Here is a 16,141-nt window from a genome sequence, read left to right on the forward strand (position 1 = left end):
CCCCGCGGGGGCAGTGTGTGTTCCTGCAGGGGTAGGGGGGCACGCTGGGCAAGGGGTGGTGGCAGGGGGGCAGTCTGCTGGTTCCGATCCCTGCTGGCCAATGTCGGGGACCTCCTGTATACATAGCATTCCGTGTCAACGAACTCATTTCCCGCCCCCCCACCTCCCTCCATGATATGCCCCCCCTCCGCTGTACAGATGGGAAAACTGAGGCTCAGGGCGGAAGGATCCCTTGCTCCGAGCCTCCAAGTCAGCGAGTGAGTGGCAGAAAGGGTTCTGCACTGTAGCTGACCCTCAGGTCTTTGCAAAACAATGACAGTAGTGACCGTGAGCCATTCATTGAATACTATTTGTTCAACTCAGGGCTTTAGTCTCAACCCTTAGAAGTAGGGCTTTCACTGCTCTCCAGTGTCTACAATCTGGCCCTTAGCTAGCCTTCGCTTATTTGCTGAATGAATAGGCCACCCCCTCCTGCCCTTTGAGAGTGGTGGAAACAAGCCCAGAGAGGTTGAGAGACTTGCCCAAGGACACACAGCTACTAAGTAATCGAAGCCTGTCTGGCTTCAGTGTAGGTAACCTCTGAGCCCACACTAGGGAGCCAGACCCACTCTTTTTCTGGGAGCCAGTCACTCTCATCTAGGGCCTCAATTGCCCAGCTGCCCTCACCGACTTTCCAGTTACGGGTTTGGATCCTCATTTTGACCATCAAGGAAACTGAGGCACGTACTTGCTCCCCCAGAATCACAAGGTGAGAGCCCGCAATCAGGAAAATGTCTGGACCCTCAAGGTGCACGCCCTTAGCATTGTTTTTGCTTTGTTTTTTGGCTGCACCTGCAGCATCCCGGAAGGTCCCAGGCCAGGGATCCAACCAAACCAATGCCCCAGCCGCTGCTGTGACAACGCGGGATCCTTAACCCACCTCTCCACAAGTAAATCCCTACCCTTGCCACCTTAATACAACCCCTGCTCTTGAAGACGCCAATCTTCTGTCTCCCCCAACCCCCCAGAGCCCCTAGCCCGGATCAGAGACCTTTCCTGCCCACAGAGAAGATCAAACTTTTAAATGAAAAGGAAACTTTTATTCTTGGTGGGGAGTCAGAGGGTGGGTGGGAAGGGGGCATGACAGTTTTTCTTTGGGGAGGGGGGGTGACATGCGGCAGCTTCTGCATTGGGAGGTTCATGCACCCAGGGTGGGCGTGGGGGAGGCTTGGGGGAGGGGCCCGTCGACCCCTCCCTCCCTGCCCTGGGGGTGGGCTGAGAAGACCCGCCGTTAGCACCAGAGTTGGACGATTTGCAGACCTCCCCTCCCCAGACTGACTCCGGACACCCTCCCCCATCCCTGAGTGCGCCCCCTTGCCACTCCCCCCCCACCCCAACGACAGGCCAGGCCCGCCCCGCCCACTTTTGAGTGAGAGAAACTTATTGCTGTGTGTGTGTTGGGGAGGAGCCGCCGTGTTCAGAAAGACCCCTGCCATTCATTCCTCCCCAATCACCCCGCCCCCCGCCCCGTGTCCGTGCTTTTCCCGGAGCGCAGGAGGGGCGCGACATGCGTGTGGGGAGCGCGTCATGCAGCGCATGCGTGTAGTTGCAGGCACCCTGGTGGCCGGGGTGAAAAGGGGAGCGGGACTCGGAAGTTGTCCCTTTAGCGCCCTCTCTCTTTCCCTCCCCGAATCCCACACTGTTGACTTGGGGGATGGGGGACGAGAATAACGTTTGTAGAAGTTTCTAATTATTGTGGTTATTTTTAAAAGCTTAACTAAAAAGCTGGGTACGTGTGGCAGATTGGCGAGCAGGGGGGAGACGCTGGGAAGAGGTCCGTACCCTTTAGAAAAATCCTCACCCCCCCCCTTTCCCCCGCAACATTCGGCTTCCGTGAGGGTCAAGGGTATCTGGGGGACTTTTTTTTTTTTTTTTTTAAATGAGTTAAACCCTTTGGCAATGTAATCAATCTCCACCCCCCATACCCTGGTGTCTGAAGCCCCTAGCCCTTTACCCCGCCCCACCCCGCTCCCACCAGAACCCGCCCCACCCCTCGCCCCTGATTCGCCATGGTTTAGGGTCCGAGGGAAGGTTGGGGGGACTCAAAATGCCCCTTGCATAGGAGTCGTTGCATCAAAAATCGCGCTCAGTGACACCCCCTCCCAATCCTCGGGCGGGGGGTTTTCCTGAGGCCGTGAGAGCAGAGAGAGGGAGGTTGCTAATTCCATGGGCCCCCAGCTCCAAAAAGGGGAGTCCCCTAAGGAATCTGGGACAGGTGTGGTCTCTGGGCCTGGGGGAGGTAGCGCATCCTTGAGCCAGGATGAGATATGAGAAATGATTTTCCACCCGCGAACGTGGCGAGGCGAGGAACGCCGGGAAAGGGCGAGCTGGGGTCCCAGACCAGGTGGATATGTCGTTTCCCAAACTCCTTAAAGCCCAGGGTCCCTTCATTCAGGCACAGCCTCTATTTTAAAATGGCAATACTTCTAACCTAAATAAACGATGTCCTGGCCAAGCAGCAGTATCTGGACTTACTGGCTTATGTGCAAAATGCCAGAAAAGACAAAACTTTAAAAATAAGTGTCCTTGTACTGCCTAAAACCTTAGCACATAGCAAGGGATACACTGTCTGGGAAACACCGTCTATGAAGAAGGTGCCTTTGGGGCATCATTTAAGGAAAGGGGCTCTTAGGGGGACAACGTTAAGCATGAGAAAAGGAGAGCCGGGGAAAGTCCTGTTCCCTGAAACTGCAGACAGGTTGAGCCTTTCTTGGAAGTTCTAGCATCAGGGTAACCTGAGGCGGATGTCAGAAGTCAGATTCGGGAGTGTCCAGAAGTGTGGGAAGGATTTGGAGCATCCCAAAGGCTGAAAGTGAGTGGAAGGGCTGGGTCAAGTCTTGGAGGTTGGAGAGGTGCTGGGATGCAGCGCAGCAGTGGGTGGGAGTGGGGGTGGCAGCAGCATCTGTGTGCAGAGGTTAAGTCCAGGAGCGTGTGGGGATTTGGAGGATGCCGGGTGCCAGAGTCAGTCTCAGGAATTCTGGGGGCTGGTCTCCTGTCCTGGGAATCTGGAGGGGGTGGGAATTTTGTATGCGAGGGCCAGATCATCCCAGGAATCCTGGGATGGGAGGTCTGAGTCCATGCTGCAACGGAGGCGAGCAGATCCCTGTGGGCGGGGCCGTGGGTGGAGGAGGATGGAGTGAAAGTCCTCAGCGGGATCCTCCTAAAGGCTGAGGGAGCAGTTATCCGCAGCCCACCCCCCACCCCCCAGCCCCCACCTCCGCTTCCACCATCTGAGCTCAGCTCGGTTTTTGGCTTGGGTTCCTCCTTCCCCCACATAGCTGCTAATTTTTTTTTTTTTTTTTTTTAAGTCCGTGCGTGCCGGGTTGCCCTCCTGCGGTGAAGGGTAGGATAGGAGACCCTCCTGTGGCTTAATGGCCAGCCTGATTCCCCCCTGGAGGTCCTCACCCCCTTCCCTCAAACGCAGCATGCAGCCCCTGGCGGCTTATTGCTGAGGTGGAGTTGGAGGGGGCGGGGTCCAGATTCGGGGAGGCATGCAGAGTTGGGGTGCCCCAAAACGTAATTGGCATAGTTTGGACGTATTTACACGAGTTAATGGGAGGGGGTGTCCTATGGCTCATGGAGACCTGAGAAGGCTTTTTTAGGGGGGCGAAGAGTTGGGGGGGATGGGCTTTGGCTCCTCCCCCTCCATCCTGGAGGCCCAGGTTGGGGCGAGGGGCCCGGGGGTGTCTGCTGGCGTCGTCGTCTCGGTTGCATATTATTAATGACTTTTTGATTTTTTTTAAAAAAAAACCCTTTCCCCACCCCCCACCCCCAGCTCCTTTGACCTTCTTCCCTGTCACCCCCGAGTCCCCCCACGGGGGGGAGGGGAGCGCTAGAGGATGGAGGGCAGGGTTGGGGGAGCGCGGCGGGCGGCCCTGGGAGAGCCAGGGGGGGTGGCAAGGGGCGCGAGGCGCAGGGACACCCCGCTCAGGCCCGCGATGCTGCTCAGGCTGCGGGATTTCTCGTAACCTGGGGGGAGGGAGGCGGAGGACAGAAACATGGGGAGGAAGCGGGGGGGGGGGGGGGGGGTCCAGCAGACAGACCCCAAGACGGAAGGAAGCCAGAGGGAAACAGGCAGAAGGGACAGAAGGTGGAGAGAGCAAAAGGCAAGAGAGAGAACACGATGGAGAGGGCAAGATCCAGAGAGAAGGCAAGAGACAGAGACAGTGAGGGAGACAGAGAGACAGACACCAAGGCACAAATGACAGATGGCAAGAGATGGAGAGATGGACAGAGGCGGACCAAGGAGATGGAGAGAGAGAGAGAAGTGAACAAATTGGACAGTCAGTTGGCATCAAGGAGAAAGGTTCAGACACGGGGAGGGGGGAGAGACTCAGGGTTAGGAGGTAGGGTGGCACTCACCGAGCCTCCCCCCCATCCCCACCGCCACCCGCCCCCAACTCCCCTCCCCCGTGTTGGCCCCCTCGCCTGAGCAAAAAGGTGGGGGGCAGCAAGGCAGATGGTGGGCGGCGGGCACGGGCATGGAACTCGGGTGGAATGCCAGTGGGGGATGGGGAGCAGCCGGTGCAGAGGGCTTGGGAGGGAATGGGTGGTGCTGCAGGGGGTGGGGGTAACCTAGTGTGAGAAAGGAGGGCGGGGGGGGGGCTGTGTGGTGCTGAATGGAGCACTAGTTGACAGTGCCCCCCCGGGGGGGGTGCGGGGAGCTGGCTGATGAGGTGAGGTTCAGATGAAGGTTGTGATGGGGCATCTTTAAAGGGTTAAGAAGCCTTTAAAGGGGCGTCTTGTGATGGGAAGATTCTGACAGCGTGTAGACAGTCAAAGGGATCTGAGGCTCCAGAGTACGTGTGAGATTTCCTGAAAGCTTGGGAAAGTGTACCAGCGGCTGGGCTGATCTAGGGCTTTCCTAGGCAGAGCCAAGGGGGTCTGTCGGGACGAGAGCATCCTGACTGTAGGAGAGAGGGCCTGGGGCACAGGGGGTTGGAAGCCCCGTAGTATCTCTGAGGACACCCCCTCCCCGCCATTCCCAATTGCTAACCTGGGGGGAAGGGGCAGGGGGGGACCGAGGGTCTCGCGAGGTCTCAGGCGGTGACAAGAGCTGGGGACAGAAATACACAGAGTCACGGCGCGGGGGAAGGGTGGTCAGAGGGAACCCCCCAACACAGCCTCACTGTTGGGGGGCCGGAGAAACGCCGGGATCTCTTCCTCCTCTCTGGTGTTTTCCGGGGGAAGGGAGCAGTGAAATGGGGCGGCCAGAGACATCAAATATGGAGGGAGCTTCCGGGGTGGCTGGGGGGGGATGGAGGGCGAGGAGGGGGGAGCTGGGGAGGAAGGGGCAACCAGGGTCAGGTGCTGGGAGGAGGGAAGACAGAAAAGGGAGGAGTCCTGGGACCACGGGGGGGGGGGGACAGATCAGGAGCAAGGGTCTTGGAAGAAGGGGGGGTGGGTCCTAGAGGAAGTAGGGGGTGTGGAAAGGGGAGGGATCAGAACTGGGGGGAGGGAATTCAGCCAGCCCCATCAGCTCCAGCCATTATTTGAGTCTAATGAATGGATTTTGGCATCAGAGGCAAGATAAGCAAAGACCTCCCCCACCGATCCCCCCAACTCCTCCCTCTCCCACATTCCCCAATCCTCCCCCCTCCCCCTCAATTCCCCGGGGGCCCGTCCAGACCTGGAAGTAGGGAAGGAAGGGAGATAACAGGACGGGGAGCAAGCAGGGGGAGGGGTGAAATGGGAGCAGAGGGGGCGGGGGCTGGTGATGAGATGAACGTGGAGGATGATGGGGCTGGGGAGTGGAGGGGGGGCGGTGTTGGAACAGAGAGGTCCAGGGGTAGAACAAGGAGAGCCAGACAGTCCCCTCGGGACTAGGAGCCCAGAAGCCTGGGTTCTTGTCCCCACCTGCTCTGTGGCCTGGGGTTGGCCATGGCTCTCCCTGAACTTCCGAAAAAAGAAAACACGGGATTTAGATGAGGCTGTCCTTGGAGGATAAGTCCTGCTATGGCATCGCCTTAGGCTGCAAATAGGGATTCTTGAGGATGTATTTCTGTATTGCGAAGGAAGATTCCAAGGGTGTTTGATGAATGACTAAGTGATGGATCAAATGCCTTCAGGTGGCTTCCCATCACTTTTTAATATCAAATCCAGCCTTTCACCTCGGCCAAAAAAGTCTTTTCCTCAGACACCTACCCTCTCCCCTAAGCCACTCAGCTCCAGCCATACTTCCCTCCTTGCTCTTTTAAAGAACCAAACTCATCCATCCCATCTCAGTTCCTCAGGGCCTTTGCACTTACTGTTTCTTCTCTCTGCCTGGCCCTTTTTAGTTTTCAAGCTTCAAGTCACCTTCTCAGAAAGGCCTTCACAGACCCCCTTATTTGAAGTGGCTAGAGTAATTATCTTTTTGTTTCCTGCTTTCTCCAGTCATGGAGTGGCAAACTTTCATTCTACAGGGCCAGAGAGTAAATATTTCTGGGACGCTGCCGGCCACAGCCATGCCATCTCTGCCGAAACTATTCCACTCTGCTATTGCAGACAGTGGCTGGGCTCCAATAAAGCTTTATTTACAAAACAGCTGGTTGACAGATTTGCCCCATGGTTGTAGTGTCTTTACCCAGCCTCGAGTGTCAGCTCTGTGATGGCAGGTTCTTGCAAACCTCCAGGGCCTGGAACTGTACCCTTAATCACGTGTTGCTGAGTGAATGAGTGAATGCGTGGAGTTAGGGGTTACCTGGAGTTGCTGTGAGGATTATGGAATATATGTTAAATTCCTGACGTGTGGGAAGTGCTTGCTTATGTTTGCTGAATAATTCATTTCTGTCTCTTCGCTCTGTCTCCCTCCCCTCCCCACTGGCTAGTCCTGATCCTGTCTCTTTTGACTCCTGCCCCCCCTCTCTTTCCTTCCTTTTTCTATATTGTTTTTTTTTTAGGGTCACAGGTGCAGCATATGGAGGTTCTCAGGCTAGGGGTCAAATTGGAGCTGCAGCTGCCGGCCTCCACCACAGCCACAGCAACACCAGATCTGAGCCGCGTCTGGAGCCTACACTGTAGCTCACGGCAATGCTGGATCCTTAACCCACTGAGCAGGGCCAGGGATCGAACCCGTGTCCCCACGAATACGAGTCAGTCTCTTAACCCACTGAGCCACAACAGGAACTCCTGAGGTAGTGATTTTTTCTAGACCTGTGTCTGCCTCTCCCACCAAATTAGGTTCTCCTGCTAGGAAGGTGTGTGGTGTGTGACTGCGGGGGAGAGGGGTGTTTGATTTGCTGACTGTTGAATTTCCCATGCCTGGCACTGCACGGGGAGCAGGTGGGTGCTCTAGCAGTGCCGGCCAATCCACAGGTGACTGGAGGAAGGGCTGGGTCTTCCTCACCCCGTCCTGCACCCAGAGGGTGCTCCTGGGTGTGTACCCCATTTTGTCGATGAAATAGGTGAAACCAAGAGGGGAGGCGGGCGGAGAGATGTGGATGGGGGTGAGGATGGGGGCCGGTCGTGAGGGCGGGGGAAGGAAGTCAGGCACTCAGTGGGGAGGGCGGGGGTTAGTTCTAGGGGGTTAGTGAGGGTCTTGGCAAGTCCTGGGCAGGTGGCTATGGGGTCAGTGTCAGGGCTGAGGGTTAATCGGATGGAGCCGTTCACAGTGAGGGGACAGGAATTCGGTCAGTGGGGGCTGCATGTTCTCAGATGGGTTAGTCGGGAGGGAGAGGATTCAGAGGGTGGGGGCTACTTACCCCGGGGGGAGGGGGTTCGTCCACTAGGGGGATATCCAGGCCGCAGCGTTGGCGTTGAGGTCGGGCAAGAAGCTTGGGGGCCTGGCTTACGCCAGTCTGGGGGGGGCACTGGGGGAGCACCGATGGCTGGGGGTGGGGGAAGAGGCCAGAGGGTCCAGGGTTGGGGGGGGGATGGAGATGGAATAAAGACAGGTGAAGGGTCAGTGGTGAGGAAATTGGGGGGGGTCTGAGAGGGAGGGAATTTGGGGCCAGGAGATGGGGGAAGTCCAGCACCTCCTCCCCCATCTCCCTCTCTCCCCCCCCGGGGGGGGAGGGGAGAGAGGGAGGGTCCCAGGGGCCAGTGGAGGGCACCTCACCTTTCCGGATGGAGCCATCAGGGGAAGGGGCGTAGTCGGTGAGGAGGAAGCAGGCTCGGTCCCGGCTGTAGCGGCCACGACTCCCAGGGGTGATGGGGCTCTTGTCTTCTGGGGACATGGCGGGCTGGTCGATGGCTGGGCAGTCCTCGTGGGCAAGCGCAGCTGCTGCAGGGTCCCCATTGGGGCGGGGATCTGTGTTCCGAGGGTCAGAGAAAGACACAGAGTGAAGCGTGGGGACGTGTGGCAAGGGCAGGCTCAGCAAGGAGAGAGTGATGGAGGAGGCAGGATGCTGAGGGCGTGGCTGGTGGGTTTGGGGAGAGGGTCCCTGGGAAGGGCGTGGAGTATAGGAAGAGACAGCTGGGTGAGGGGAGGGTGCTAAAAAGGACAGGCCGGGGGAGGGTGTTGGGTGTTGGAGGGGCAGGGCACAGGGGACGAGGTGCCTGGGAAGTGAGCTGGGCTGAGGAGACTGAGCCACAGTGGAGGGTGGGGGTGATTGGTTGAAGCCTAGGGAACAGGGCATCGCGGGGGTAGGGGGTGGTTGGGATGGGTTTGGAGGGATGTCGGGGGCTGGGAGGTGGCTGTCTCGGGAAGGGTGGTGGCCACTGGAAAGGGCATGGGGAGTGGGGGGGAGGCATTGGGAAGGTGACAGATGAGGGAGGGGGGAGGTAGGGGTCCCCCAGGCTCTGACTTGAGCTATTTTTAATTGGCGTGAAACTGGGTCAGCGGCTGAGGGAGCAAGATGGGGGCCAGGTGGCCCAGCTCCCTTTCTTGACCTACTTAAGGCATGGGGGTGGGGCCCCCCCAGCCTCTTCCTCCTCCCGCACTGACACCCCAATTGCTGCCTCTGAGACACAGACTCCCCTGGGGAGAGGGACTCAGTCAACTTTACTCTCCTGTCCCCTCCTTCTCTTGGCCTCCGGGCAACAGCTCCCCCTGCAGAGCCAGAGTGGACACTGGGTCCCAAGCACCCTCCTGTCCCATGACCTTCCCGCCCTCTGGGCACCCTCCCCTGGCCTGGCCTCCACTCAACTCTTGGCTCAAAGTCTTGTCTCCTCTCTTGGTCTCGCTGTCATTAGAACTTGAACTTGCCACTGGCTCTCCACCTCCCCCCATCCCCGTCCCCGTCCTGCTCCCAGTGACACTCTCTTGGTTTCAGACTTTAGATGCTTTTTTACAGGGTCTCTGGGAGACTCAGATGCTGCAGCTCTGGCCACCCGTGATTTGAGCATGAGACTCTCTCGGAACACCCCCTCCTACTTCTGAGTCCCTCTCACCCGCCGGCTGATGACTCTGCCCCCTGGTCTCTGGTCCCTACCCACACGATACCATGGCTGCAAGTCTCTCTCCCCAAAACTCTTCCACACAAAATCTCTTTCTCCATCCCTGTTTCCCCGCGTCTCCTCCAAACTCAGCGATTCCTATTGGCTCTCCTCCACCTCTGTTGCTGACCCCGTCTCTCCCAACTCCGCAACTGCCTCCTGCCCCGCCCCCCCAAACCTACCCCCCTCTTCCTGGTCCGTCCCCACCCTTGCCCCACCCGGTGCCCCTTCCTCACCTGCCCGGTTGATCTCAATCACCTCCTCCTGAGCCAACGGGCAAGGCTCCCCAGGGGCCGGCAGCGGGGGCAGCCCCATGATCCCGAGCCCACCCGCTCCCCCCCTGAGCAGCCCCGGGTGCGTGTGGGGCCCAGGCGGGTAGGCGCCGGCCACAGTCACCCCCACGGAGGGCGGGGTGATGGGCGGTGGGGGGCTGATGCCGCCGCTGCCGTGGTGCGGGTGGGGCGGGGGCGGCGGGGGCGGGTCGGGCTTGCAGTAGTTGGGCGAGCCGGGCTGCGGGGGCCGGGGGATGTGTTTGTTCTTCTTCTTGGGCAGCTTCTGCTTGGCCATGGCCAGCGAGTAGTACATGCCAAAGTTGTTGACAATGACGGGCACAGGCATGGCGATGGTGAGCACCCCGGCCAGGGCACACAGCGCCCCGACCAGCATCCCCGACCACGTCTTGGGGTACATGTCTCCGTAGCCCAGGGTCGTCATGGTGACCACGGCCCACCAGAAGCCGATGGGGATATTCTTGAAGTAGGTGTGGTTGGAGCCTAGGATGTCATCGGGGTCCGCGCCGATGCGCTCGGCATAGTAGATCATGGTGGCGAAGATGAGGACGCCCAGCGCCAGGAAGATGATGAGCAGCAGAAACTCGTTGGTGCTGGCACGCAGCGTGTGGCCCAGCACACGCAGCCCCACGAAGTGGCGCGTGAGCTTGAAGATGCGCAGGATTCGGACGAAGCGGACGACCCGCAGGAAGCCCAGCACGTCCTTGGCGGCCTTGGAGCTGAGGCCCGAGAGCCCCACCTCAAGGTAGAAGGGCAGGATGGCCACACAGTCGATGATGTTGAGGCTGCTCTTGAGAAACTCCACCTTGTCCGGGCAGAAGGTGATGCGCATGAGAAACTCGAAGGTGAACCAGACGACGCACACGCCCTCGACGTAGGTCAGGAAGGGCTCCGTCTCCACCTCCACGTTGGTGATGTTCTCCGGCGGAGCCCCCGGGATGGGGGAGGCCTGCGTCACCGTCTTGTTGCTGATGTGGATGAAGCCCTCGTGGGTCTCCAGGCAGAAGGTGGTGATGGAGATGAGGATGAAGAAGAGGGAGGCGAAGGCCACATACTGCGGGGCAGGGCGGGAGAAAGAGGGCAAGAGGTGACCCGGGCATCTGGTCGACCAGCCCCTTCCCCAGACCCGAAGGCCAAGGGCATCCGGGAGCCCCACCCCCATCCCATTCTGCAACCTGTTCTTCTCTCTAAAGCTTGCGGAAGGATCGGAGGCAACTCTCCTCCAGCCTGGGTGAGGAGCTGGCCCCAGCAGCGGCAGCAGATGGGCGACTTCTTTCCTGGAAACAGCAATTTCTGTCTCCTGGGCCACCGCCCCGCCCCCTCCTGTTCCCCGCGTCCTCTCTCAGGGGTCCCTGGCAGGGGGCAAGTGTTCTGCTGTGGATGCGTAGAGAGAGACTAAGAACATACCTCCTATGTCTCAGAGGCTTTGGGGCTTGGCTTGGAGCCAAGGAAATGGGAAAGAGAGAAGGTGGGCAGGGAAGCAGAACCAGGAGGTGGTTAGGAGTAAGAAAGCCTGGGAGTTTCCTAGTGGTTTAATGGTTAGGACCCAGCGCTTTCACCACTGCAGCCCAGGTTCAATCCCTGGTCTGGGAACTGAGATTCCCCATCAAACTGCTGCACAGTCAGCACCCCCTCCCCCCAAAAAAGAGTAAGAAAGCCTGGGTTTAAATCTAGGTTTTCTCCTATCTAAATGGGCAAGGAGATTAAGCTTTTTGAGCCTCAAATTTTTTACAGGACTGCTGTAAGGTTTTCATTAGATAAGTATACAAAGGGCCTGCTGTCTAGAACTCACGAGGGGCTGAGCTGTCATTAGGGCACGGGGACAGCAATTAATGAGGGGCAAGGTCGAGACTTCAGATAGGCTTTAATGCTTAAGGATTTTTTTTTTTTTAGGGCTGCCTCCCAGGGCACATGGAGGTTCCCAGGCTAGGGGTCAAATCAGAGCTGTAGCCCCTGGCTTACACCACAGCCACAGCAACAGCAACGTCAGATCTGAGCCACATCTGCGACCTACACCACGGCTCATGGCAATGCCGGATCCTTAACCCACTGAGCAAGGCCAGGGATCGAACCTGCGTCCTCATGGATGCTGGTCAGATTAGTTTCCGCTGAGCCACGACAAGAACTCCCTGTTTAAGCTCGATGGTAATGTCTGGTCTCAGAAAAGGGAGACGGCTGGGGGAGGCCCTCACCCAAAAGAACAGCTCACAGTGGTAGAAACAACGGAAGGGGGAGGGGTGTTAGGGCCTGAAGGGTCAAGACTAAAAAAAGGGAAGACCATAGGGGTGGATTTAAGGCTCTGGAAAGGAAGAGGAGGTCGGGGGCTTGGCCATGGGGGGAGAAAGCAGAGCTGGGTCCAAAAAGAGGCAAGCGGGCTTGTCAGAGGAACAGAGATATGGGGGCGGGGGCGCCTGGGTCGTTTCAAGATGAAGAAAGACCAGTGTCCTGAGCACAGTGGTGTAAGTTTTGATGAAGGCCTTGAGGAGAGGAGGCAGGGTCGAGATCTTGGAGAGGACCCCTAGAAATGGTGGTTGGCTTTATCAAAACATGTGTAGAGGTGAGAACAACGGCGTGGGGCTGGTCCTTAGAGAAGGAAGGGAGGGGATGGGCGTTGAGGCAGAGGGGGCGTTAGCCAGAAGGGTAGAGGAGAGAGGGCCTGGGGTGCAGCGAAGATAGGAGGGCCAGAGGTGGGTGGCAGAGAGGAACCCTAGATCTTAGTGTGGACCTAGGGCCAGCACTATGCCTCGGCTCCCCTTTCCACCACAGGGGTGGGAGGCAGGGTCCAGGCCTGGGAGACCTCGCCTTCAACGTGAGGTGCAGAGAAGACAGCGGCGTCAGAGTCCGCTCAAAACGTAGCCCTAGGACTGGGGGTGGGCCAGGAGTCCGAGCTGGTCCTCTGCCCCGCCCCCCTCCTTCGTTTCTCCGCAGTGGTTTTAAGAGGCCAGAGGCCGCCGCAGAGCGCATGCCCGGTGCTCCCCCGCCCCCCTCGGAGCCGGGCGCCAGGCGCAGGCTGCGGCACCGCAGTGGGGGCGGGCCGGCCGGGCCAGGGGGCGGGGCGCGGCGGCCAGCACCACGGACAGCTCCCCCGCCGCAGTGCGCAGCCGCGGAGACGAGGAGCGGTCTTAACCCGCTCGGAGCCGGAGCCGAGCAGCTTGTGCGCAGCCGCAGGGCCGCTTCACAGCAGGAGGCCATAAGCCAGGCTCTCCATTAACTCCTTCCCTCCCGGGGCACAGAAGGAAAGGTGGGCACCCGCCGCAGTGCGCAGCTTAGAGGCTGGACAGCGTCAGTACTGGTTTACCCCCTTTGCCCCCAGATGGTTCAAAAGCAGAAGGGGTTGAGGGCACGGAGTCCCTGGAAGAAGGAAAGGAGAGATTATGGGGAGGGAACCGGGGGGAGGGAGAGCCTACCCTCCACTTTGCATTGGCCTCAGCTCTCACAGTCTCATTTGGAGGCTAGAAAATGCTTGGCCCTATGTGGACACTCAAAATATTTGCAAAGTAAACTGAGTGACACCCCCGCCCCACCCGGCCCCTAGCCTTACCTCGGAACCCTTCGGTGGGGTCACAAGAGGGAAGGACGCCTCGGGCCATGGGGGGAGGGTGCGGCTCAGAGGCCTGAGGGGGCATCTAGGGCCACGTTCCTTCCGCACCTCCTTCCCCCCACCTCCCCCGACTCAACCCCAAATCTCGCCAACTCAGCGCTTCCTGGGGACCAAACTTTCTGCGGTGCCTCCGGGCCCCCCTCCCCCTCGCTCCCTCCCCTGGCGCGAATGCGGCACTGCGGCTCCGCGTCCTTCCCGGCCCAGGACGCGGCACGGATGGGGAGGGGGCCGGACCGACTCCTCTGGGAGTTTGGGTCCCCGGGAGGCTAGGCGATCTGGAGACTCTCCTCTTTCCCTCCTCTTTCTAATTCACCCCCATCTTAAACAGTCCTCCTCTCTTGCAACACTGCGAGGAAGTTGGGAGAGGAACAGGTTCAAGTGAGAGCCGGGCGGGAAGGACAGCTATTCCGCCTGAGAAGTTACAGATGTTTGAGGAAAGTTTTGTGGGGGTGAAGCGGGAATGGAGGGAGCTTTGAGGGAAATCCGGAATTTTGAGACTGGAGGGAGGATAAGGCTGGACTATGGGCTCTTTGGTTCACTTTTGCAGGGGGGGGGGCCGGGGGGGGGTGCCCAGCCCCGGGCTTTGGATTGGGTAGTAGACTGGGGGGAGGCGTTGGAAAGGGGAAGCAAGCAGGGCTGGGGTGGGGGGGACGGTGGAAAGATACTAAGGTAGGGTAGAAAGAACTGGGAGCTATTTTGAGAGGGAAGTTTGCAGGCTGATAACATGAAGAAGGTCCTACGGACTGAGGTGAGGCAAAGTTCAGGAGTTTGAAGGAAAGTCATTTACGGAAAAGGAAAGAAACTGGAAGGCTGAGGGTGAGGGGTGAGAGGGAGGGAGGGAGGGAGAGAGAGGAAGAGGGCTATACGGTTTAAACAACGGAAGGGAGAAGCTGGGAGCATCTGGATGAGAGAGAAGCAATTCTGGAGGGCATATGGGAAGTTCTGGAGAGGAAAGGCATATTATGGGGGCTTAGGACTCTTCTGGAGACATTGAGGAGGAGTGTGAACGGCTCGGGGGAAGTCTGGAGCTGTATGGGGAAATCCTTGGGAGGAGAGGTGGTGTGGAGGATGCAGGAAGGGATGTGAACACAGAGGGGGCAGCAGGCGCCCGGGAGGGAAAATGTCCCAAGACTCACTGAGGGCGAGAGAGAAGTGTCCTAGCCGAGCAAGCCGTTGGGGGAGTTCAGAGTGTCTGGGTGGGGGGTGGGGGGGCTCTGCAATTGGGATGGGAACTATTCTGAGACTTTAAGGGAAGAAGAAGAGGGAGGGATGTCAAAAATAACCAAGAGACTCAAAGTTGGAGAGAGGGGACTGGGAGAGGGGCAGAGGCAGAATCAGGCTTTGGAAGAGCCTGAAGGACTGAAGGTTGGAGAGCTGGACAGCAGGCTCCAGAGGGTCTGAGAGGGGTGGGGACAGTGTTCACAGGGTCTGGAACACTTTGAGGGTTAGGAAGAGATGTCTTCTGGGGATCTAGGGATGGTCCAGGAAACTGAGGGCTGGGAGGGGCCTTCTGAGGGACTGAGGCATGGTCAAGAGAGATGAGGTTAAGAGGGGACAGGAAAGCTCCGACGGGTAAGGGAAGGTCTCTCTGGAGGGGTCCAGGAAAGGCGGCGGTGGGGTTATTCAGGGGACTTATTTAGGAGATTCACGGTCAGAGAGGAAGTGTCTAACTAAGAGTCTAGGATGGCCTAGAGAAGCAGGATGGGGTTTAGCGAGGTCTGGAGAATTCTGAGAGTGCTCTGGGGATGGCTGGGAGAGGCTGGGGTGTTCAAAGGAGTACGGGAGGCTCAGGAATGGGCTAAGAGTCTTCTAAGAGCCTGGGAGGCCAAGAGACTAGGAGGGGCTGAGAAGGGCCAGGGACTGAGGGCAGGGATGGGGCGTTTCTGAGGGTCTGGGAGCCCCTGGAGATGGGAGGAGGATGGGGGACCCCCCCCCGAGAGAGCGCTCACCCTGGCGGCCCGCGACGAGTAGGGGTCCTCGAAGAGCGCCCACACGCGGGGCTGCCAGCGGCGCCACCACGTGCCGCCCGCGCCGCCCGCGCCCCCTGGCGGGCCCCCGACGCCGCCGCCCGCGTCCTGGAAGCAGAGGCGCTTGAGCTCGCCGCCAGCGCCGTCCAGGCCGCCGCCGCCCGCGCCCGCCTCGTCGTCCAGGCCCGCGTCGTGAGCGCCCGCGGCGTTGGCGGCGTTGGCTGCGCCTGCGGGGTCGGGTGCCTCAAAGGAGTCGAGTGCTTCCTCGGCGTCCCGGTGCTGCCGGTAGGTCATCCAGCAGCAGGCCTCCACGTCGGTCTCGTCGATGCCCCAGAAGCCGAGCTCCTCCTCGAAGAGCGGCCCGCACACGTCGGCCGGGCAGTGCAGCTTGCCGGTGCGGTAATAGTTGAGCACGTAGGCGAAGACACCCGGATGCCGGTCAAAGAAGAACTCATCGGCGCCCGGGTCGTAGTCGAAGCGCGCCGCCGCCTCGGGCTCCGTCAGGCCGGCCAGCCGCGTCCCCGGCAGGGTGCGCAGCGTCGAGCGGTACGTCTCATGGCGCACGCCGCCCACGTTGATCACGATCTTGCCACTGTCGCCACCGCCGCCGCCGTGCCGCCCCATGGCCGCCGCCGGCAGCCCGGGGCATGGCTCGGCGCGCCGGCCCCCGGGCCCGCGGGGTGCCGGGGGGCCCGCCGCAAACGCGGCGGAGCCGGGCTGCGCAGGCTGCTGCTGCTGCTGCTGCTGCAGCGGCGCCGGCGGGGGCAGCGGCGGCGGGGACTCGGGTGGCTGCAGCGGCGGCGCCGACTGCTGTTTGCTGGCCCCCTGGCGCCCGCGGAAGGACGAGACGCAGACTGAGCTAAGCATTGGATGGGGGGGCGGAGCGG

General features: G+C 59.7%; 1 protein-coding gene across 3 annotated transcripts; it reads right to left on the reverse strand.

Annotated features, from left to right (window-relative positions):
- Window positions 3,291-16,121, reverse strand: KCNC3 (potassium voltage-gated channel subfamily C member 3). 3 transcript variants are annotated; one of them, XM_021094790.1, is made up of 6 exons: window positions 15,237-16,121; window positions 9,633-10,740; window positions 8,078-8,269; window positions 7,722-7,847; window positions 5,036-5,095; window positions 3,891-4,008 (listed from the first exon to the last, which is right to left on the reverse strand). In XM_021094790.1, exons 1-5 carry the CDS (start codon window positions 16,119-16,121, stop codon window positions 5,079-5,081), a joined length of 2,328 nt encoding a protein of 775 aa, XP_020950449.1. In that variant the 3' UTR covers window positions 3,891-4,008; window positions 5,036-5,078. The 3 variants fall into 3 exon arrangements, with proteins under 3 accessions (XP_005664837.1, XP_003356054.1, XP_020950449.1); XM_005664780.3 differs by lacking the exon at window positions 7,722-7,847 and having other exon boundaries at window positions 3,291-4,008; XM_003356006.4 differs by lacking the exons at window positions 5,036-5,095; window positions 7,722-7,847 and having other exon boundaries at window positions 3,291-4,008.

The sequence above is a fragment of the Sus scrofa genome, chromosome 6 (assembly GCF_000003025.6).
Source record: "Sus scrofa isolate TJ Tabasco breed Duroc chromosome 6, Sscrofa11.1, whole genome shotgun sequence".
NCBI classification, from domain to species: Eukaryota; Metazoa; Chordata; class Mammalia; order Artiodactyla; family Suidae; genus Sus; species Sus scrofa.